The sequence below is a fragment of the Arachis stenosperma genome, chromosome 8, assembly GCF_014773155.1.
Source record: "Arachis stenosperma cultivar V10309 chromosome 8, arast.V10309.gnm1.PFL2, whole genome shotgun sequence".
In the NCBI taxonomy this organism is placed as follows: Eukaryota; Viridiplantae; Streptophyta; class Magnoliopsida; order Fabales; family Fabaceae; genus Arachis; species Arachis stenosperma.
Genome location: NC_080384.1, coordinates 16112803 through 16138677, shown reverse-complemented (window position 1 = coordinate 16138677; position 25875 = coordinate 16112803). Strand labels below are relative to the sequence as shown.

The window sequence follows — 25875 nt, the reverse complement described above, 5'->3', positions numbered from 1 at the left end:
TCCAAGTTGGGCAATTTGTTAGTTAGGAATTTCAGTAGTTTGTTTTTAATTTCACGGTATTAGTGAAAACAGAGAGAAAATAAAATTGATTGCTTTCATGTGATTGTTGTTATTATCATAAGAATTGATTGAAACCACCTCATTTGATGTAATTTTTTGTGGGTTGATTTCAAAAAACACTACTGCATAAAGGAAACAAAGAATTCTCCAAAAGCATTAGGATTAAGAAACTTATTTGATATTATCTCTTAAATTGAATCTGAATTTTTTTGCTATTTTTATTATTGTCTTTTTATTATCTCTTAATATTGGCAGATATTGCAATGCGATTAGTCATAATAATAGTCAAATAGGTGTTATGGTTAAAACCTCAAAAATCTTGTTTGTGTCTCTGCATGATGCATTCCATTTTTCTAATAGGATTAGTGTATGTAAGCCTACTCTTCTTTTCGCAATTATTTCCTATGTATGTTGAGATAAATAATTAATCAATGTTGGTGGAAACATCTTTTTAATTTCTAGCTTGTTAAATCAGAATTGGATGAAATGTTCATGATACCTTTTCTCTCTATTTATCATCTAAAAGTCTAAAACTGATGCTTTGATTTCTATTAGGTTTTCTGGCTTTTGTGCAAGCATCTTCTATGTTGTATAAATATAGATAGCTTTCAATTGAATCAATCAAAAGGCATTTACACTTGTTGTTGCTTAGTGATAATCATATCTATCAAATCTTTGAATTATTCCCATCATTGTAGTTTGCTGTTTTTTAAGTTTTTACGGATGATATAACTGTTTCCTAAATTCCCATTTACTTCTATATGCAGGTTTGTTGTAGGAATTGTCGTGGTTAGTCATAGCAATCTATCCATCAAGCATGTTGATTTTCACAAAATCTGTATACATCCTCCATCAACCAAGATCTCTTAGTCATATTCATCAGGACTACAACTCAGCTTCCAATTCTTGATAACCATTTCTATTTTTGTTAAAGCTGTCTTGGTCTCCCAAAGAGTACATCTGCAGGGACAAGGAAACTATTCTCACAGCCACTGGTTACTTTAAGAATAGCATAATAGTTATATTAGCATAGGTTTAGGAAATACACAATTGTTTGTTAGATCCTTCACTTGTAATGAACTTGTATGAATTGAAAATTCAATGAAAAGTGGTTTCTTTGATATTTATTTTGGTTTGCTGATTTTTTTAGCTAAGAATATATTTTTTTTTTTACTTATAAGAGTATATTTTGTGCCAAGAAAGTGTAGAATAGCAGAAAATCATCACATACTAAGCAAAATTTGCTGAAAGTGCTGCAGAAGTGCATAATTTTTGGGGCAAAATTATACAATACAAGTAAATGAATCCTAATAAATAATTTAAGTGCAGAATATTAACATACATAATGCAGAACTCAATAAAATTCAACAGAATGCACAAAAGAGTTGCAGTGTAGCTAGTATACTTCACTTGTCCAGCATAAGAAAAAAAATAACATAACCCTGCGACTTCTATTAAGTTTACCAGAAGACCCTACTAAGTTTTGCAAAATATCTTGATAAGTTTAGCAATACACCCGAATAAATTAACAATTAAGATAACCAAGTACATCAACAATTGTTAAAAGTTGTCCATTATATCTCGTGCGAATGCTTCCTTTTCCTCATCTAAGCTCCAAAAGGTTGCCTTCAATTCTGGATTCTGCACAAATTTTTTTGCAATTTGAACAATCTCCGTTGTAGTGAAACCAAGACTCTTCAGTGTACGGCCAAGATTCACTTGCTCATTAACACCAGACATTGCATTGGCTAGTACCTGCACATGCTTTCCTTGATCCTCAACTGCAGATTTAAAAGTTTCTGCTAAGTTTGATAGGACCGCAGCATCATTGATTTTTTTAGTTGCAGTGTGACGTCCTTGATTTTTCTCACTTGATGAAGCAAATGAGGTTGAAAAGGTATTGGGTAGTTCGCTCTCGGCAGCTGCTAAATCTTCCATGTCAACATCGTCACCGCCTAAACCCAAGCCACCAGATGTGGCCGCAGCAAATGTAGAGCCCGGTGTGACATCTTCTTCAGCATCTTTTCCACTGCATGCATCAAGACCAGTAGCTCTATCCTTGCCAAAAATGCTCCCAAGACGTTCGAACAACGGAAAAGGCTTGCCTGGAGTGTAGAGTGTAACATTGCGACCCTGTACAACATAAAACAAAGCCAACAATTACATGTTCAGACGAGCAAGTACTTGTAAGAAGAATGAATAAATGCGAAAAAATATTAAGATCACACCTTTCCCCAAGCTTCCAGTACTTGTTTACTATCCACTTCAACACACATCTTTTCGGAATTCCACCCAAAACCACTACAACCCAACATCTCAGCCACAAACATATATTTTTCTTTCAGCCGCTTGTGTTTGTTTCTGATGTGCTTCACAGTGAGACCACATCCAGGAAACTTTTCATTCATCTTGTCCGCCAGTTTTTGAAATGCCCCTGGCTTAAATTGACCGGCATCTGCCCTTTTACCTTCAACAACCAATTCCTCCATAAACACCACAAACTGTTCAGTTTCTTGTTCAGTCCATTGGCGGGGTATGGAGGCCATTTGCTGCTAGATAAGAACAAATAAAGTAAACTATAACAGCATAATTACTATCAAAATTAGAGTTCAATGGTATTAGAATTACTTACAGCAAACTAAAACCCAATAGCAAATAAAACTAAAATATGTTTAATTAGAATAATCACTATTAAAACAATTAAAACAAGACCTTGTCTAATTATATGTTTAATTGGAATACAAATTATGAATCCGAGTTGGCAAATACATATTGCACAAAGAAAAAAACTGAAATGAATTCAAATATATTGCAATTTATAGGCTAGGCCAATTGCAAACATAACAAAAACGGCAAACATAAAAATTCTACTCGCCACGTTCTCCCCTCCATATTTCCCACATCTCGATTGCTAGCTCCTCACGCCATTGAGTCCACTCATGGCTACTTTCCACGACATCAATTGTTTCACCTTCATCAACAATAGTATCATCTCCTATGGGTATGTGTTCTGGCGCAAGAGTTGCATCTTCTTCGGGATCAACATCCATGTTCATACGAATACAGTTTTGTAACAAACAACAAGCAATAATAATGTGGCTTTGAACTCTAATAGGATAGAACGAGGGACTTCGTAGAATTCCCCATCTTTTCTTAAGCAATCCAAAGCACCGCTCAATCACATTTCTAGCTGAAGAGTGCTTCTTATTAAATAACTCTAGACGATTTTGTGGTGCCCGATGACCTTGAACCCACTCATTCACATGATAGCGAACATTTCTATAAGGAGACAAAAATCCTCTCCCATTTGTATAGCCGGCATCCACTAAGTAATAACACCCTAAAACGGAAGGATGGAAAAATATAAGAAATATATTGTAATTCTCATATTCAATAGTTATTATTCTTTTCAAAAGATTAATTTAGACATACCAATAGGTATTTTCAAGCCATTACGTCGAGTAATAGCATCCCTAAGTACCCTTGAATCAGATGCCGATCCTTCCCAACCGCTAAGGACATAGACGAAATTCATGTTCCGATTGCAAACTCCTAAGACATTGGTGGATATTCTAGATTTCCTCGTCCGATATCTAGATTTATCACTCCTCGGGACTGTGACATCTATGTAAGTTCCATCTAATGCTCCTAGACAACCCTATCAAATGTAAAAAAAAAAACAGTTATTACACGCAGAGTAAACGTGACCAATAAAAATTAGAGCTACATACACGACCTACCTTGAACCATTTCCATCTGGGATCTACACAATCTTCCGGTACAGGGTCTGCCTTTGCAAATAAGATACTTTGGACACGCAAAACCGAACGCAATACCTTGTGAAAATACCTACTAATAGTTTCACCAGACCTATAGAACCTAACCTGTACGCTGCGATTTTTGGTATGGTGAGCTAATATGATTAAGAAAGTAGCTACTTGCTCGCCTATGCCAACATGACCATCTTCGTCTAATCCACCTTGAACTTGTAGCAATTCACATAAAGTTGCAAATGCATTCAAACTCATTCTTAACTCCCATATGCAATTTCTATCTCCACCCTCCCCAATGATATTATTTAATGCATCTCGCCTTAGTGGCAATGTGTTCACTCTTCGACCAATCGAAGAATGACCCCGCCTTCTATTCCTAATATACATATATAGAGTGACTAAAAAAAGCAGCATTAACGTGTCAAATTGCATTCTCATAATCCAGTAATATCCAACACATAGCTTAATTTGTTCAGAACGATCCATCATCACTTCCTAAGAAACAATAACAAGTAAATACATAAAAGAAGAATCCTAATAATTTCTACAACCACATAACACAAATCATGATAGGAAACAACTTGGTAAGCAGTTTGATAAGCAATTCTATAAACACAACACAAGTAAATTATCCTCTAGCATTCTTCAATAGATAATAATTAAGAAGCTCACCTATTAATAATTTCATAAGCAATTTAATTAACATATTAATCAGTAATTAGAGCAACATTTTTATCACTAGTTTTATCAACAATCAGCACTAATAAACTCAGCAGATCAGTAACAAAATTTTATTTATCACAGCAGCAACAACTCCTTCTACAACTCTTTTCTTTTTGAGGATTTTGCTGCATAGTTGACCAGAAAATGTTTGATGGTGACAACAATTTATAAAATCTAACTTATAATAAGTTTCTTTCAATTAGGCAGATGGCTTTTTCCACTCTTTTTCCTCTTCAATTAGAAAAAATAGCTTATCAAGCTTCAATATGCATTTAAAACAACTACCACCGAGATTATCCATTGCCTATTGAAGATTTCAGAAGAAAACAAAATAAATAATGAACAATACCCAAAAACCCAGTTTTACATACAATTCAATTGTCCACATACCCAAATTCTGGATTAGCAATTAATCAACATAACCCATCTGATCAATAATCAAAATTAAAAGAAGAAACTTCACATAAGAAAACATACCAGAGACAACGAGGCAAAGCACACCGTGAGGGTAGATGTTGCAGCGGCGGAGGATGAAAGACTCAACACGCAGCAGGGATTTGAGGTTAACGCGGCTACCAGATGGAGACGCAAAGATGGCAGAGTAGCAACCCAAGCTCACCGCAACCAGAGCACAGCATGCAGTATTCAAAGAAGAGAGTCAGCGAGAAACGTAGACATTGTGCAGCAGTGATACACCTTCGATGATGCAGAATAACTACACAAGAAATTTTCACTGCTTAGGGTTTGATACAAACAGGGGACCCTTTTGGAATTTCAAAAAATTAACAAGGACAAATTCGTCTGAAATTTTTGATACTGATCCGTGTCCATCGCCCTTCATCCGTGTCTCAACATTTTACCCAGACATGAAATACATGTAACTTGTGTGTGCTTGTGTGTAACCGTGTCCTTCTTATTTCTGTGTCTCAGAATCCAAACAATAGACACGTCTCATTGTGTCTATGTCTTGGCAAGACACGGACATCAAACAAACGCAGCCTAAGATAACAGAAGTAGGAATAGAGTGCCAAAGGTACAAAATAACAAGCTCCTGACTCAGCCTGCGAAGTCAAGACTGGCCGGAGAATATACACACATATATACATATATATACATATCCAAAATCCAAATGTACATAAACAAAATTCTGCCTCTCCATACACCTCTAGGAGGATAAAAAAGAATAAGTTATGTGGAGAGAAAGCTAAGTACATATATATACATCATAGCATAACAAAATAACCCAGTAACCACTCCGCTTTAATAGTCCAGACGCCTAACGAGATGCCTCTCGACCTGCATCTGAAAAACAACAAATAGTATGGAATGAGAACCGGAGGTTCTCAGTATGGTAAAGGTGCCACACACATAATATATAAGGTCCTGGGAATGCCAGAGGCAATCCTAGAACTCTGACACTCAAATTATAGAGCTTAAAATATTAAACAGAAGCCATAAAAGGTAGTTTTCTAAGGGTATCTAAACCCTACTTAACTCAATCTTAAATCTAAATCTCATACCGCCATTCCTCCATACCTCCACTCCATCATGCATTTCATAGACAATTAAACAGATAAAGGCAAGCACAAGAAGGTTACAAGTGCAGCAGGTAACAATTACACATTTAACATGGCAAGTACAGTTAGGCACACCCAACTAATGCACAAGCAAATAATTCAAGTAATATGCAGATGATGCATGCCTGTCCTATGGCTGATGAGGCTCATCTGTCGGTTATCCAGCCAACCTGACAAGTCTGAATTATACTTAGACTGTCCCCCGACGTGCATCCCCAAGAGTCTATGCATAGATTTATCTCAAATAATCAATATTGCTCAATGGGGTAACATTCCCGGGAATTTATATAGTGTCCGGTCACACTTACGTCGTAGGGTCAACAGAGTATCGAGTTTTCAACCTGGTACACGTGGTGGCAAGTCACAGCACTTAATCCAGGGAATCTCGTATCTCAGATCATTCAAATTCATAAGCCATATAAATAATTCAATTATAATTCATCAACATCCACATCATTCTCAATTGCATCTCATTCATCATCATACATTAAACATATTCAATCCTTATCCTTCATTATCACACCTCCCATTCCGTCCATCAATAGTTCCAATTCAAAACATAATTCATTCTTTTCTAAGAATCAAACTTCAAACTTAAAACATACTCATTTTCTTAATAACTTAAAATCAAGCCATATAACCTTTAAATCTAAATCTCTTTTAAATAATCATATAAACAAAATCTCTAACTTTTATAAAATTTCGGCAGCATCTCCTCTAAAACTCGGACTTTGACACCTTTTTCGGGTCCAAACCTGCATTCTTTTCAACTCAACATACCCTTCCTCATCATCATAACAATCACCACAATAAATCTACCTCAGATCAACAATTATACTTACACAGTATTCAAATCCAACAACCAAAATTTAACTAAGAATCTTAGTTCACAAATTCTAGGTTCTTAACACAAAATACCTCATTATCACAACAACCTCCACAATAATTATACCTCAAATCAATAATTCACTAAATCACCAGTTAATTAACAAGCACCAAACCAACCATGTTCATCAACAGGATACTAAGTATTAAATATACACATGCAATCCAACGTATCCTACGGTCATCTAGCCTAAGTTTTCACAGAACATTATATATTAAATGCAAGAAACTTAATCCATACCTTAGCCGATTCCCAAGTATTATTCCAAGACAATTTTCCTAAAAGAACACAGCTCTCAAACCCTCAACTAATCTGCTTCCTCCAAGTTCCAGTATTCACAATTTCAATCTCCAATTATTTATTCACAACCTAATACACATTTATAACACATATATATCTAATTTAATACTCAAAGCTCAAATCCAATGAAATTAAAATAGAATTATCGTATCTTCACCTTACCCAAGCTTCACATAAGCAAGAGTAAACGTTTTCCTCAAGCTAATTGGATCCTAAAACATCAGAAATTAAAGAAATTCAACCTTCCCATTAAAAATTTGAAAATTGGGGAGAAAGATGGTTGGGAGTGATTAAACAAGTTACTAGTGAAATTGTTCCGGTAGAAACGTAGAGCTCGATGTGGTGAATGCGTGGCCGCAAACGGTGCGGCGATTGGAGCTCGGACGGGAAAGTTATGGCCTACGGAAGTTAACGTGAGGGTTTAACGTTCTTCATTTTCTCTCCTCAATTGCTCTCTGATGCTGCCGAAATGAAGAGAAGAAGAACGTGGCTTTTACTTAAAGGGTTGGTCCAGTTGGGCCCACGGCCCGGTTTGGCCCGTTCGGTCCAATCTTGGACCGATTTCTTCGAAATTAGTGTTAAAAGTCTTGTTTCGATGAGCTCTATCCTAATTTGATATAATATTCACATTTATAATCCTTCTTATTAAAAACTAATTTATTGACTACTTATTTACTAATTTAATCGGGGTTTACAAGCAACACCCATCATACTATGAATTTTTTCCCAATACTTATCAAATTTTATTCGCATACTACATGCCATATTACTAATCAGTGGATTTGGAGAAGCAAACTATTTTTTCAAGGCAATATTTATATCACATACTTTGTTAAAATAAATGTTGGCTGTTGGAACTTGAGTACTAGAAAACAATTGTGTCACATCATAAAACAACTTTAATTTATCACAAATTTCTTTAGCAAGGTCCTACTCCTTATTGCTTTGAAAACTTTTGTAAATAGGATCCTTTTGTCTTAATCGAGGAAACACATTTCGATACAACCATGCAGTCTCTAACATCACATAAGTGGAGTTCTATCTAATTGGATAATCAAGAGCTAATTTTTTTTTGTAAATTGAACATTTGACTTACTACACCAACTCACAAAGGTTTCATGTCTTTTAGGGGTTGAAGTCCAATACACCACATTGCCACAAATTTTTTTCACACTTTTCTTAACCAAATTTAGACCATCTTTCACAATTAGGTTCAAGATATGAGCACAACAACGCATATGCAATATGGAACCCCCAACAACAAATATTTTGAATCTAAGCGCCCTAATAACTCATTAACCATAGCATCATTAGTAGAGCAATTCTCCAATGTAATAGTTGATAATTTTCTATCTATGTTCTACTTTAACAAAACTTTCATTAATGCATTTGAGAGCACTTTACTTGTATGAGGAGCGGGAATATAAGTAAAATTGAAAATCGTTTAAAAATATTTTTCAATTATTATCTAAAAGATAAATTAATTTTAAGTAAAAATATTAAAAGTCATATCAATTACTAGAAGTATAATTTAGAAGATTACCTTAATACGCGCATTTGCAAAATTCATGAACTATCAATGTAGTGTGTCGTGACAACCATGTATCCTTTTTCTTGATTGGAAGTCCACATGTCAGTTGTAACTGCTATCCGAATATCATTTCCATCCATTAGCTTAGTCATGTTAAGCTTCTCCAACTCATACATTTCAAAAATGTCCTTCTTGATTGTGTTTCGACTAGGCACCTTAAAAGTTGGTTGCGTTGATGCATATACCTCCTTCATTCCAACATGTTCCACAAAAGATAAAGGGTACTCATGCATACATATGGCATTGGCAATTCACTTTCTTGTAAAAGATGGATCAAATACAAAAGCATCCGCAGCACTCTTTGCATGTTTAGACAATGAATAAGCAATTGTTGATTGCCTAGAGTTTGCTAATTTGATCCTTTTACAATAGTGGATCACATTATTCTTCAAATTTGTAGTTCCATTTCTTGAATTGGCTCAAAGAACAGATTTACAATGGTTGCATTTTGCCTTCCAGCCTTTTTCCTCTTGAAATCGACTAAAGTATTGCCAATAAACACTCTTCACACTCGATTTTTTGCTATTTTCAATCGAAGCGGACTCATCTGGAACAAAATTAGCAGTTGCTTCTACCGGGGGTTCTTGTTGTTGTTCTACTGCAGCCACATCTTGTGCCACTACATCCATGTTGGTACTTGACATTTCGAAGTGAATTTCCTATAAATATATATATATATATATATATGTGACATGTTTAAATACACTTTGTACTGATAGTCAGATATACAAATAATAACTTGTCCAAATAAAATCAAATTACACACACATACATATAAAATAAAATAAAAAGAAAAAATATCATCTTGTCATAACTAGTAAAAAATTCTATTTTCTAGTCATAGAATTTCAACTTCACTCTTTTTGGAAAGGTATAAGAAATTAAGAATTATTGTTGTAGAAATGAGTCAAAATTAATCAAACAAGTATTACTAAATAAAAAACAGATAAACAATAAGCGTTTAAGTATTTATTAAAGACAAAACTTAGCAAATAAAAACATTATTGTATGTTAATTGGTGAATTATATAGGTTATCTCACCATTAAAATTTTTAAATTATTTTCTACAGTGAAAAGAAAAGAAGAGTTTTACAAGACAGATTAGTTACTTTCTCAATATAAACTTGCAAGGATAATAGACAAATAAAGAACTAAAAATAAAATGATTCATTAGTGAGAAATAGAGTGCAGTTAAGGATAGATCATTGCGACCTTTAATTTTTTCAGGAAAAGGGGGGGTTGGGAGGGGTCTTCAAACTTGCTCAACTTTGGATAAGTTTCGAGAAGAGCAACCTTTAATTTATGTCGCTGTCTTTCCTAGTTTCCTTTTTTGTTTAAATAAATTTCAGTCTCAAAGGTGAGTCTTAGTGTTATGGTAAATTATGAATTCATAATCTGACTCCATCCATGTGATGTAAAGAAAGCAGTTCCAAAGGAATATACACCAAAAGAAATGTGTTTACAAGAAGCAAGAGACACAATAACTTAATCATACATGGAAGACATGCTCAAAAAATACTCCGAATAATTATAGCTACAAAATAATTTGAAATACTCAGAATAATTATAGCTAAGAAGTATACTATGCAAGGTATATAAAACTTCACAGTATAAAGCTTACCACTAAGTTAGGGAACAAGTTTAATGAGTCAACAGAGACTAGATCACCGATGTTGTTATCACTTGAATGAAGAATCATAGATTTAAAGTTAATAGATGTCCACAATCTGTATTTTGTGCAGGATGATGAGCATCATCAAGAGAAATACTACCTAATAGAAAGCCTTCGCGAACAAGCTGGCGACGCGAGTAACGTGAGTAGTGCCGGCGACACGATCAGAGTCCAAAGAGATTTGAATTTGAGAATTGAGAGAAGAGGATTAGGGTTCTTCTTGTGTCGTTGAGGGAGTGGCTGTGAAATAAGGGTTGTAATATGAATGATTGAGGCCACTAGATTGTTAAAAATTGTATTTATATCTCATTAAATGAGAAATACGTTTTATAAAAATAAATGAGTAAAGTTTACAAGTTTATAAATTTGGTTCAATGGCCAGGAACTTTTTGCACATGCTTAAGGTCATTGGTTCAACTCCCATATGTAACATTTTTAAATATATATAACACATATTATGGGGGTGCGGCAACAGATCGGGTTGGCAACCCTACCCGACCGGGTTGGGTTGAGTTGGGTACCTGCGGATGGGGTGCGGGTAGGGTTTAGGCTCAACCCGCACCCCACTCCGCAAGCCAAACTGCCCCGCGCCCAACCCTACCCGCAATAGATCGAGTTGGGTCGAGTTGGGTACCCGCGGATAGGGTCCATGCTGTCAGGCCTAACTGAGAAGACACTGACAGCCTAACTATATTTTATACTCTAATTTTTTTTAATCTTCATTTAGTTTTTTTTTATTTTGTTATTGTTGTAACAGAGGTGTTTTATATCAATATTGGATGTTGTTATGTTTTGTTTAAGTATGGATGATGACAGCAAATAAATCAAAAAATCAACTTTGCCTTAAGACAAATCAGACGGTTAGTTTTGATATCAAATTAAACCCTCAGATTTGTAATTGGCCAACACACACATGCAAGAATTGAACGATCATATTTAAATTAATTTGAGTCCCATCGCATGTTAGATGGCCAGAGTTGAATAGTTTGAAAACAGACGGTAGGGATCAGTTCCACAAATCTAAACCTCATATTTGCTCACTTGCGGACACACGTAGCACAAGCGTGTGGTGCGCATATGGTGCAAGACTCCAAAAGTCTTTTTTCTCTCCTTCATTGATCCATCTCGTTAGAAATAAGAGACTAAACTAGAGAAAGGATTTGTGTATTATTTAGTGTATTTAAGTTATCTATTCAAGTTGTTTAGAATGGTACAATATAAAAGGGTATTTATATGTACTAAGAGAATCGTAATAATAAAGACGTAATCTCCTATACTAAATATTCAGATATACTAAATAATGTTAATTGATTCTAATTGATCATAATTATATTCTAACATCCTCCTTCAAACTCAAGTGACACCTTGAGTTTGAAACTTATTTAAAACAACGAAATAAAGAGAAAAAAAACTGAATAAACTGATAAAACAGGTGCAGACAAAACTACCTAAAGGAAGCGCAGACAGAACTGCCGCTATCTGAAGGAAGTGCAGACGGAACTGTCGAAAAGAAACGCAGACAGAACTGCTACGAGAAAACACAGACAGAACTGCTATGAGAGAACACAAACGAAACTGCCATGAGAGAATGCAGATGGAACTGCCACGAGAGAATGCAGATAGAACTGCCACGAGAGAACACAGACGGAACTGCCGAAAGAGAGCGAAAACTATATGATTTCTTCGTGAGAATAGGTAAGTAGCGGATGACAATGGTGTTTGATCATTCTACTCGAAAAAATACAAGACAGAGAAAATAGGCTAGCCGGTGAGGTAAAAAAATATCAAAGAAGTGACAAAAGGGAAAGAAGAATGTCATAGAAAAAAATACAAAAACTACGGTGATTTCACCACAAGGAAAACAACTTATTCTCTTCAAGGAAGATACCATGACTCTGATACCATGTTAGAAATAAGAGACTAAACTGGAGAAAGGACTTGTATATTATTGAGTGTATTCAAGTTGTCTAGAATGATACAATATAAAAAGGATATTTATAGGTACTAAGAGAATCATAATAATAAAGACGTAATCTCCTATAATAAATATTCAGATATACTAAATAATACTAATTGATTCTAATTGATCCTAATTATATTCTAACACCTCTCACTCTGACTCCATTCACTCTCAATTTTAATACTATCACTCATAAACCATAAACTAAAGAAGTTGACATCTTAAATTTTGCGTTGTTAACTATCTTAGTTAACCTAATTATATAAGTAATCTTTTTGTAATTTTTTCAGTGTCTATAAAAATAATAATACTGTAAATTGATATTGTTTATAATGATTAAATGGTAGTATTAGATATATTGTGTATAGATAAATATTAGAGTTATATAGTTAGTTTATATTAATGATAATTAGTAGTATGATAATAAAAATTAGAGATATATTAGTTATGTCTTAATAAAAATTAGATTTATTTTATAGGTTTACTAATTTAATTGAATTTGTTAGAGTAGGATGGAAATTAGAATTTAATTTGTTGGTTAATTTTAATCATAATATTTGATATTCGATTCTTGGGTAGTTTTTGTTTAATGTCACTGTCAGTGCTATAGTAATTTAATTAAGCCATTTTAATAACTAAATTAATGGTGTTTAATTTAGGTTTTGTCGATAATTTAATTAATTATTTTAGTTGTATGAGAATATAAATTAGAATTATGGGTTAAATTTATTAACTATACTTGTAATAGATAGCAATTAGAATTTTAATTTTTCGATAATGTTAATCTTAATGATAAAGTTAAAATGTTAATGAAAATAAATAATTACATATTTGGTAGTTATTTTAATGTTGTTAATTGTTGTTAGGGATTAGAACTAGTTATTTCCATAATCTTAATAATTAAGCTAATAAAAATTATAATTATTTAGAATTTATGTTAAAATATAATTAATTATTTCACTTTGTATGTATGCATGTGTGTATTTATAGGGAAAATTTATTTATTAATTATATTTGTTAGTATGTATCGTTAGAAATAAGAATTAAATTTGTCTGGATATTGTTGATAATAAAATTAATTGTTATGATAATTAAGTTAAAATTAATCTAGTGGGTAATTTTATTAATTATATTAGTTAGTTTAGTATAGAGGTTAAATTGTTTTTTTAATATTCATGTTAATTTAATAATAATTGTTAGTATGCTAATGGAAATTGAAATTATAAGTGTTTTAATTTATTATTGATTAATTAACTGAGACTACTTAAGTTACTATTTGTCTATGTTTTATAGGATTCACGAATGTTAAGGTGTGTCCACATGAATTCATTAGTTGAATACAATCCAATTGTTGAGCTTTTTTTTGCGAGATACTGGCTTTTATCACGTATCTCAGATTGGAGAGATCCAAGGTTAGTCGGCTTTGTTAACAACTTTAGTTGAGAGATGACACTCAGACACGCATACCTTTCATCTTTCAACTGGTGAGTACGCTATTATGTTGGAAGATATGACTATAATTCTAGGTATTTCGATAAATTGTCTTTCTGTTACAAGAGTAACCATGAGTAGTTATTAGGTCATGGAAGCTGAATGCATGCATCAATTTGGGGATGTACCTAGGACCAATGATTGCAGAGAAAGTTACATCAAATTTACCTAGATTAGAATGTGAAAGATGAATTACATTTGAACGATCAAGTTGCCATCAAGAGGTATGTGAAGTGCCATATCTTGCTATTGTTTGTGTCAATTTTGTTTACTAATAAGTTTGGTTTAGTAGTTCATTGGAAATTTATGCCGCTACTCCATAACTTTATTTGGGTTAGCGAAATTAGCTAGGGATCAACATCCTAGCACCCTTGTATAGAGCCTTATGTAAGGCATCTCGTTTTGACTATAAGAAAATCGATGGTCCACTAACATTATTGCATATCTGGGCTTGGGTTTGTTTGCCATTTGTTCTCCTGATTCCTAGCTTCCTGCAATATTTTTCACTTGCTAACTGGTAATATCAATTATTAATAACTTTACAAAGTGTTTACATTGTATTATAATGTCTAGTAAAAAAGTTTACTAGTGAAAAAAATGATGTCAAATAACGTAACTGGGAGCGTGCTAATCGGCCGTATAGATATCATACTATTGCTCACTTTAGGAGATCGTTAGATGAGGTGCAGGAAGGCTATGTATGTTCTAATTGAATAATATAAAATCATCTTGATATCCATGTATGTTGAACCTTTGTATTATTTGGTGAATATTTTTTTCTTGTATTTGTCCAGTTTGTTTGGGAAGCTTATGGTGTTGATTGAACGGATCCATACGTCATTCTAAAAGACGACATCCATCTTCACTCACTGGTTTGGAGGACAACGATACCGTTGATATCATTTGAGACTTTTGAGTGGCATGCAACTGAAAGGTGCAGGAGACAATGGGTGTCCTACATCAAGAGAGGATTCTAGATGATCAATATGGTGAGGTTTTGACTGGACTAAAAACTTTGATTTGTCTATCAACCATCTATTTTGGATAATGTAATGGACCAATCGATACAATCATGTCCTATATGAGATCCTATGCCTTTGCAACATCCATTGGACCTTTACATGTATTGGTATTGCATGAAATATGACACTCGTACTAGTTCGATCTTGTATTGTAAAAAAAAATTAAGAGGGCAATACTATGGCGAATCATCCGCCCTAGCCAAAGTCACCGCCACTGCCACAGCCACAACAAGCCCCACAGCCAACACCACTGCAAGATCCATCTCAGCAGTCTTTGATTCCATATGTTCCTCAAACATATTCCACATCACATTTTACACCGCCATATCCACGGCATCAACAGTATTGAGGTGTATCACAATTGGAAACAAGGGACCAACATGGTTTAGCCAGCTGCTTAGATTCATGGCGATACATTTAGGTCAATCACAGTCGTGTAACCAGAGTGAAGTCCCCCCACCCATGTCGATGCACTTGAGTGTGCTGACCTAGGGAAGGAGGTAATTGGATTCAAGAATTTAGTGTCGTACTCCCTCAACAAACTCTATAGGAAGACTATCTATTGATTCGAGTAGGAATGACGGGGGTCGAAGGATTGTTAATAGTAGAAATCCTGTCGTATCCCAATAGGTCTCATCAAGGAGAGCACAAGGGGAGTTGAGGGTGATGATGATGACTACCTAGTTGAGTCCCTGGAGGGGGATGAAGATGATGGTCATGACAAAAGTGATGACGCTGACGACCATGGTGATGACCCTGGGCCGAGTATATGTATTGTACTTGTGTTTATTCAAGTCTTTGAAATTAATTGTATTTTTGTTCGTTGGTTCATTTGTCTGTTGTTAGTATTATAATGGATGTACATTTATTTTTTTCGTCTAGTATTTTATTATTTGATTGATATATATCTTATCTTTATATTTTATGTAAATAGTATAGGTACAACCACAAGTGACTCTCCAACTTCATAATCTCGAGGCAAAGGATATAATCTTAGATCTGATCCCTACACCAAAATGCAAACAAATTCGCCCCATCTGCATTTAACAATATTGCAAAGAAGTGCAAACAATTTTTGCAAAGATATAAAGTGGACAATTAGAAAGTAGCGTAGACTAATATAATGTTTGTACTTTGTTTAACTCGTGTTGTTGTAGTTTATTAAATTTTTTAAAATGGTGACATGTAGCATCATTAAGTAATTTATTTATCAACTATGCATGATATAAACTCAATCTACAACATGATCAATTAAAGGATATATTTAACAAAAGTTTAAACATAATAGGACAACACTATTAATGAAATAAGACACAAATCATACATATCAAGTATTTTGGGCAACACCTCCTATATTTGCACTATCACATTGACGACATATATCATCACTACAAAAATTTGGCAGATATCAACGGTGTTTTTATGGAGGTTAAAAAAATCGCTGCAAAATGAATAATGATGGCGGTTGATGCAGCGGAAAAGAGTGGGACTGCGATTAGTTTGGCATTTAGCATTAGTTGGTGCGGCTAGAAAAGAATGTTTAGCTATTAGCGACGTTTTCTTCCGCCGCAAAATGCGTTTATACACATACTTGGATGTTATCTCTTTTTAAAAAACCAACAGGGTATAATCTACTTAAGTTCTTACTAATTTTTTTTATGAAATATGTTTGAATCACTGTTACTTAAACCATTACACTATTTTTAGATTTGTTTTACGTAAAAAAATTAATCAATTAAAAAAATATATTTGTTTAATCATGTGAACAAATTTAGTAATTAAATTTTCTCATTTACTATAAGATCTTTTAAGTTTGCATTCAAGTATAAATATAAAAGAAAAAAATAAGTCAACTTTTGAATTTATAAAATTAAAACAAAATTCAATCGAGCATAAATTTAATTTAGCTTCTTCGAAGTTATACTTTACTAAACCTAAATCAAGAAATTCTAAAAGTAGACAAATATGTAATATTACAACCCAAACCATTAAATTAAGGGAATCAACCTAAGTCTTAAAATAAAATGTCAATTTTTTTTCAACATTGTATTGATCTAGCAAAAAATACTATGTCAATAATCTACTGCCTTCACGTATTACAGGATCTGATATGTCATCTCCAAACCATGACTTTTGTTTAGATTAAAGCCCCTATTTGCAATATGTACATCATCTTGTCTTGGTTGATAATTTAAAGTTTCATTGTCTTTCTTCGGAACCTTATTGAGATCAAACTGCATAGAGATGTCAATTCCAACGGATGAGATATCAACTAAATTGTCTTTTGAATTAGTCTTTGCCCCATCTACACTGTTATTAACTATCTCGATTGAATATTCAACTAATACTAAAATTATCAACATGCATACAACAATCTGAGTCTATTCAAAAGAAATTGAGAACTCTCAAGCTATTAGATAGTAATTTAGAGAATTAAGATACATTAATATGTAAAGACAATTTTAAAACTAAACAAAATTGAACAATAGTTACCATCTCCCTTGTTAAGACTTTGGATAGATTTTTTAGAAAGAAGTTCTGTAATGTGCAATTCTATAAACTTCATTTCCTCCTGTGATGCAATATCCAACTCAACAGCATGCTTGTTTATAAAGTGCGTTTACATAATAAAAAAATATAGTTCATGGTCTTTTTCGTAAAACACATTGTTTCTTCCTGATACACTTTCTATATTAGATATTTATTTTTTTACCTTCAATTCAGCAAGTATGTCTTCAGAGCTCTTCCCATATGCATGTCACAAAAACATACCTAAATTTCTTCTCATACATTGATTCCATTCATGAAGTTTCTACAAATTTGAATGTTAGCATAACAAATATTATTGTACCAAATTTGTTAGCATATATCAACTTAAAATAAATATTATTCAAATATAGTTTAGCACAAATTTTTTGGATATGCCTAAGGAACAAACCTGCATGATAGATTTGTTCGCCATTTTCAAGTATTGGTTTAAACAAGAGCGTTCTGATATAGTCTCCAACCAACACCTAATATTCACTTAACGAAATTATATGTCTCTAGTAACATAAATTGCATATTTCAATGACGAGAATAGAAAGACCATAGCCATTTCTTTAGTGAATGTTGTGCTTGCACAACATAATGAAAAGTCCTCCGTTTTCATTTAGTATGTTATACTATCATTTTATGTTCACTAATATTTATTAGTCATAACAATCTTAAAATTGATAATAATTATTAGAGATCATGATTATCATAAAATGACATTTAGAACAACAACAATAATAACAAAATTAATACTTTATTGTAAACTAACTTTTTCTAAAAAAAACTTATAATAAAGAAATATGAAAATGCTTTTATTCATTAAACCCAACAAATCAGTAAAGACTTAATTGAAATACGAAAATACAGATAGTGATAAGCTAGCAAACTACATATATCATTAAGATTATTAAATTTTTTAATTACACAAAGACCTTTTTTAAATTACATTGACTTTTATTATATTTCCATTATGCAACCTCATCGATATTTTTAGAAGCATTAGCTGTGGGGCTTCCTATATCATCATTCCTTGTCAACTGTAAATCTCCAATGTCACCTGCCACTTATATGTTTAACCTTAGCTGTGGAGAAAAACCAAATTTAGCTTCTTCACTCTCTTCTTCCACATCATAAGAGTCTTGTGGTTTCACATGAACCACTACACTCCATTCTTTATCTAATTCATCATCCATAGTGTACGAGATGAGCCGTTGATGCCAATATGTACAGTTCATGGTCTTCTTGATCACCGGTGTGTATCGAACGAGAAAAGTTAACACTAGTAAGACCGAAATGGTCTTATTTGATGCCTCTACTGGTAGTCGTATCCGCCCAAACACACTTGAACAACATGCTATGAACCGACAACTGTAATTCAATTCAATTATGTCTACTATTTTGCGGTAATATGAAATATTACTAACAACCACTTTATTGTCACACATGCTTACATAACTTCGTGTATTAGATGAGACATATACTCTACTATTTTGGGTTTTCATCCTTTCTTCCTTTGCCATAGTTCTAAACTTATACCAGTTGATGTTGTACGCCTCAAAACATCTTGTTTGAAGTATGGGTCTACTTGCAAGCCATTTAATTTCATTTGAATACTGAGTGCTTTCCATTGGAACCTACTACCATATAACAATCATTCTTAATATCATCAAAGGTAGTATATTGTAATACATATTTTATGCTAACAATGCAAATGGCATAATGCATACTCTATGCTAACCTCTTGCTTGAACCACTGAGTAAATTCCTTATGAACAATGCTGTTTATTTTTTATTGCGACTTTGTTTGATCTTGTAGCCTTCTCTTTGTTTTTTCTCTAAATGAACTATATGAAAACATTACTCGCAAATAGTGGACAGATGGAAAGATTTGTATCCGAGCTTTAATTTGAAATATAACATAAGATTACTTACTCAATAAATTTAGAAACAGACTCGCAGTTGACTAGCACATGACGATGTGCTTGATGTTGTTCTATTCAGAAACAGCCTTTCCAACTTTCGAGAACACAGTTTCCCCTGCATTAGGGCTCACTCCATTAGGATGATCATCAACTCGCACCAGTCAATTCATCATAGTCTTAATGTTATCCAGATATCTAGAGCAAAAAATAGGGGTGAAAATAGGCCAAGCGGCCTGCTAGGGGCCTGCAGCCTGGCCTGTGTTTGGCCTGGCCTGGCCTAGCCTGTTAAGAAATAGGCCCAGGCTCAGACTATTAAAAAAACCTATATTCTTTAAAAGGCCAGGCCTAGGCTTTTGAAATAGCCTATTGAGCCTGTCAGGCCGGCCTGAGCTTGTAAATATATAGAGTTTTATTATACTAATAAAAATGCTATTGGAAGAATTTGAACTTGGGTCTTCTATCTTATGAAAATACCTTTATCCACTCAACCATTTATCTCTTTAATTATATATGTGCATTTTTATTTCTTAATATCTTTAATCTTTGATATTGGAATATCAAAAGTCAATCAAATAAAATATTTCTAAAAACTTTCCCTCCACACTAATAAAGAAATACACATATACACGGTCTTTTTCTTTTCTCTTCTCCACTTTACACGCTCCTACCACTACTAGCTACCAATTTACTATCCTCTTCATCTTCTCTTCCTTTGACTGTAAGTACTTCTTCTTCTTTCTCATGTCGTTATTTTTTATTTTGTTATTTTTTATATTTTTTGTTATAATATTAAATATTTTTCATCAATTAGGGTTTTATTCTGTCAAAGATCTTTTTTAAAATTCGATTTTTTTGTTTGTGTTGTGATATTATTTCTACTTTTTTGAACATAAAATTTTATCAATTTTTTTCTTTATTAAAAGGTTCTTACTTTATGCCATTGATATGATGAAAGCAAAAAAAAATCATGAGATAATGTTGTCTGTTAATTTTTGTTTAGGCATTATAATAAGCTTTAGAAATGGTGAATCTGTAACTCCAAGTAATCCATTGGCCAATTCTATTTCTTTAAATGGAGAAGAAATTAATCAGTCAGTACCAACAATACCAACAACAGACACTGGCATTGTACCAACACACACAACAACTATTACAAATCAACCAGTCACGGATGAAAATGGTAGTAATGAAACTGTTGTTACAAAAAAAAGGAAGAAGACTTCACCAATTTGGGATGATTTTGATCAAGTTGAAAGTTCTGAAGGTACAAAAGCTATTTGCAAGTATTGCAAATCAATGTTTTCTTATGCTGGAAAAGGAGCTAGTACTTCACATTTATGGAGGCATTCTAGTAGTTGCTTACAAAGGAGATTGCATGTTGCTGCACAAAAGAAGCAACCATTGATTCCATTTCAACCTTCCAATTCAAGTGTTAATCCCTTTGTGACACCAGGTGCAAGATATTCTTAAGAGAAGATGAGACAAATAATTGCTACAGCAATTATGGTTCATGAGCATCCTTTCAGCATTGTTGAGGATGAAGTTTGGATGTGGGGCTTCCAATATGCCAATTCTGAATTTCATAAAATTTCTCGTAAAACTGCTCGAAGTGATTGCTTGGCAATATATGAGGCTGAAAAGAAACAATTGAAGGCTTTGTTACAAGGTGTTAGGAAGATAAGTTTGACAACTGACATGTGGAGATCAAGCCATCAAATTTTTGAATATATGGTTATCACATGTCACTTTATTGATGCAGGATGGAATCTTCAAAAAAGGGTTTTGAGTTTTGTTCGGGTACCTGCTCCTAGACGTGGCATTGATGTTGCGGATGCTATTTTCAAGTGTTTAAAGACTTTGGGGAATTGAAAATAAAGTCTTCTCAGTATCTGTTGACAATGCTTCCTATAATGATTCATGTCTAATGGCTCTTAAGGATACTATTTCAGATAACAACTCATTACCTGTTGGTGGTAGTTTGTTTCATGTTAGGTGCTGTGCACACATTCTGAATTTGTTGGTACAAGATGGGCTAGGTAAAATTAAAGGTATTATTCATAAAGTTCGTGAGAGTGTCAAGTATGTCAATTTTAATGATTCAAGATTTAAAACATTTGTTGAGATTGCTGAAAACAAGCATTTGAAGGAGAAAAAACTCATCATTGATTGTCCCACAAGATGGAATTCTACTTACAACATGTTATCTGTGGCTTTGAAGTTTAAATCTGTGTTTCCTGTGTATAAGGAAAGAGAACCTCACTACAATTACGAACCATCATCAGAGGATTGGAGAAAAGTTCAGAAGATTTGCAAACTTTTAAAAGTTTTTAATCTTGTTACTCATGTCATTTCTGGTAGTGAGTATCCTACTGCAAACTTGTACCTTCCTGAAGTTTGGAGAGTGAAACAAGTAATTGATGATGCTATTGAAGATAGAGATTCCTTCATGAGAAAAATGGCAACCTCAATGAAAGAAAAGTTTGACAAATATTGGGGAGAATGCAATATGGTAATATCTTTTGCTTGTGTTTTGGATCCTAGGTGCAAATTACATGTTATTAAATTCTGTTTTCCTTTAATTTACAAACCTGAGCATGTGGCTGCTGAAAATATTGAAAAAGTGAAGAATACATTGCAAGAAATGTATGATGAATATGCTGAAAAATATCATGGTGAAACAATAATAAGTGGAGTTAACACTAATAGTCTAGTTGCTTCTTCTAATGTGGTTAGTTCTGAAATTAGTGGAATTGATGAAATGTTGAATATGGTTCGAGAAAAAGAAGCCATTCATCCAACAAAATCAGAATTAGAAGTTTATCTTGATGAGAGTGCTTATATTCCTGAAGGCAATTCTAAGTCTTTTAGTGCTTTGGAGTGGTGGAAAAACAATAACTTGAAATTCAAGGTTTTATCTAAAATGACAGCAGACATATTAGCAATTCCTGTCTCAACGGTGGCTTCAGAGTCTTCATTTAGTGCTGGAGGAAGAGTTATTCATGAATATCGTTCTCGACTAAATCAAGAGTCCATTGAAGCTCTCATTTGTGGAGGAGATTGGCTTCGGAACAAGTATGGTTTGAAGAAAAAACCAAAGGTAAAAATTAACTTTCTAATATTTCTCTTTTTGACTAAGTATCTATGTTATAGAAAATATTTTCTCTTTTTAAATGTGAAAACATTGATATTGGTATGATGTGAGTAGTTAGAATAATAAAGTTGAATTTTCATGATATATAAATGAAGTATCATATCACTTATACTAAGATTATGACCACAATTTTATTTTGAACATTCTCTTTTGTACTAATAAAAAAGTATTTGTTGCATTTATATTATTTAAAAATCTAATGATTTGTGTATGTTTTCTTTTTTCTTTCAAGGTGTTGGAACAGGAAGATTAAATCACTTGCAAGCTTGGAGGACTACTCGATTAATTGTCCAACATTTTCTTTACTGTATTTTGATTTAAGTAGTTATTAGTTTTTATTTGATGTTATGTTTAGTTGGTTTGTTACAACTCTTGATATTGATGAACTCTTTTTCTTTTGATATGTTACATATTTTGGAAGTAGTCAAGTGGGAATATATTCATATATATTATCTTTTTTTTAATTAATAATAGTTATTTATTGATATTTTGTCTTTATTTTGTATCAATATTATTCATAAATTTATTATTTTATATTTTATAATTTTAAAAATTAAATTATATCTTAAATTTAATTATTATTTAAAAAAGGCCTATTAACAGGCTTCAGGCCAGGCCAGATTTAACAACAGGCTAAGCTCGATACTCATTAAAAAGCCTATACCAGGCTACAGGCCAGGCTAAGGCCAACATACTCTATTACAGGCCTGGCCTGTTAAGAGTAAAGCCTGGCCTGGCCTAGCCTGTTTCCACCCCTAGCAGAAAGTTAAAATTTTCTCAGATAAGTAGCCCTCCGCAATTGGGCCTTCTGCTTGTGTTCTATTGGGCACATATTGTTGCAAACGACCCAGATACCTTTCAAATAAAATTAAATGATACGCTTAGTATAAAAATTTGATCAAACCACATGTCGTAGACGAGGTTATATAGGAACTAACCTCTCTATTGGATATATCCACTAAAAATGTATTGGACTACCAAGTTTTACTTCTTCAATAAAATGCACGATAAGGTGTACCATGACTATGAAGAACGATGGAGGAAAATTCATTTTCATATGACACAGGGTATGAACAACATGATGTTGGAGTTCATTAAGCTGTAGAGGGTTAATGGCTTTCCCACAAAGTGCTCGAAAAAATGATGAAAGATAGGCAATTACGGTGGCCACTGGGACAGGCAGTATGTTGGAAGTAAATGTTTCATCAGAATGTGACAATCATAACTTTTCAACCCAGACAACTTGTGCTGTCGCAAGTCAACACAACGTGTAATGTTGCTGGAATAACCATATAGAAAGACAACTTTTTGAAGAGTATTTAGAAATATATCATTATATGAATTTGACATGGTACATATGGCAAAAGGATATTTCTCACTCTCGCGCGGCCACTACTTTGGCCTTATACCCATGCATTGTAAATCCTTTCGAGCTTTCACGTTGTCCTTTGACTTTCCACTATAATTTAATATAGTGAACACAACGTTATCGCAAATATTTTTCTCTATGTACATAACATCAAGGTTATGACGCAGCATATTATCTTCGTAGTATGGCAGGTCAAAGAAAATACTCTTTTTTCAATTTAAGTCTCCCTGGTTGGCATCTTCACCACTACGTCTTTTTTGTCCTATCACGTTTGTCATCTTTTCGAATGATACGTGAACACTTGATTTTTGCTTCAAGATATCTATTCCAGACAATATCTTTGGGGGATCCATGTTCTCTACTTGGCCATCAAATCTTAACTAGTCCAATCTAAATTTATGTCCATGACATAGAAAACGACGATGACCCATAAAATATCATTTTTTATTAAACGTGAGTCACTGTGCCTTAGCATCCAAATTACAAGTAGGACATGCCAACCCGTTGTGCGTATTCCCCCAGATCAATTTTCCAATCCTTGAAAATTGCTAATAGTCCACATTAATGCCGCAAACATCTTGAAAGTGCTTTTCTTATTAGCATCGTACGTTTCAATGTTGTAACACCTACACTATCAGAATGTCACGCTTCCGACTACGCCACTCTGATAGTAAGAAGTATTACGACGACTTCTTATACTTAATAATATAATAGGAGCCTTTGACTCAAAACTGTACCGATATTTCCTTTGAAAAACCGGAAAAATTACTTTATCTTGAAAACAAACAAGCATATACCAATATACATAACTTATTACTCAAGTAACTGATACATATTATATACATACAACTCATACAAATCCTATCCCTTTTACAAAATTATAATATTAATGGCGAGAGAATAATAATAATAACTAAACTAATACTTCCATATCGCATAAGCTAAACTCAACAATTCTTCATAAGCTTCTACGTCCGTTTCCTGAAAAGAGAAGTCTGTAGGGGGTGAGAACATCATCCTCGAAAGGATTCTCAGTAGAGGGTTTTTTAAGAGTTGTCATAAGAAGATATTGTAATTAAAAACTATTTTCAAAACATAGTGATTATCAATTTATTATTCAAATCTAAAATTTGTATTTCTCTTACAAAAATTCCAAGTAAAATCACATTTTAGCCAATACTTACCACTAATCTAATCAACCTCAGCCTCCGGCCCAAACATAATCAACCTCGACCTCCGTCCCAAACATAGTTAACCACACTATTATCTAAGGCATCAATTCATTTACCAATACTCAATCTCAAAATAGAACCAAACACACACACAAACAATACAAGACAAACACATTTAAGGAGCAGTTACAGCAAGTATTACAATTACTAGTTAATAACAGATAAGTAATTAGGCAAACCAAAATGAATTCAAACTCAAACAAAACATGAAAATGCATATGATGCATGCATGTCCTATAACTGATGATATCATCTGTCGGTTATATAGCCAACCCGACATGTCCTGGTAGCTAAACCATGGACAAAAACATACGTTGCGGAGCAAGTGAATTTGAGCTACAACCCCCGCATAACCCAGAGCGAGTGGAAGAACCACTACTATTGCTACTACCCATGCGGGTGTTTAAAAGCTCAACCTGGAGTAAGTGGAATAATCCACTGCTGCTGCTACTACCCAGGCGTCATAATCATTAACCTGGAGCAAGCGGGACGAACCACTATTCCTTACTACTGCCCAAGTATCTCAAAATACATTCATTCAATCTAAAAACAATCATCATTATTATCAAATTTCAAGCATTGACCTGAAGCAAGCGGAACGAACCATAATC

At 33.5% G+C, this 25875-nt stretch overlaps 2 protein-coding genes across 2 annotated transcripts; one reads left to right on the top strand and one right to left on the bottom strand.

The window, feature by feature from the left end:
- Positions 1 to 2927: 2927 nt before the first annotated feature.
- Positions 2928 to 4220, bottom strand: LOC130945462 (uncharacterized). The gene is made up of 3 exons (XM_057874174.1): positions 3801 to 4220; positions 3620 to 3718; positions 2928 to 3233 (listed from the first exon to the last, which is right to left on the bottom strand). Exons 1-3 carry the CDS (start codon positions 4218 to 4220, stop codon positions 2928 to 2930), a joined length of 825 nt encoding a protein of 274 aa, XP_057730157.1.
- A 17216-nt stretch (positions 4221 to 21436) lies between these two features.
- LOC130945461 (zinc finger BED domain-containing protein RICESLEEPER 2-like) lies at positions 21437 to 22916 on the top strand. The gene is made up of 2 exons (XM_057874173.1): positions 21437 to 22609; positions 22896 to 22916. Exons 1-2 carry the CDS (start codon positions 21437 to 21439, stop codon positions 22914 to 22916), a joined length of 1194 nt encoding a protein of 397 aa, XP_057730156.1.
- The last annotated feature ends 2959 nt before the right edge of the window (positions 22917 to 25875 follow it).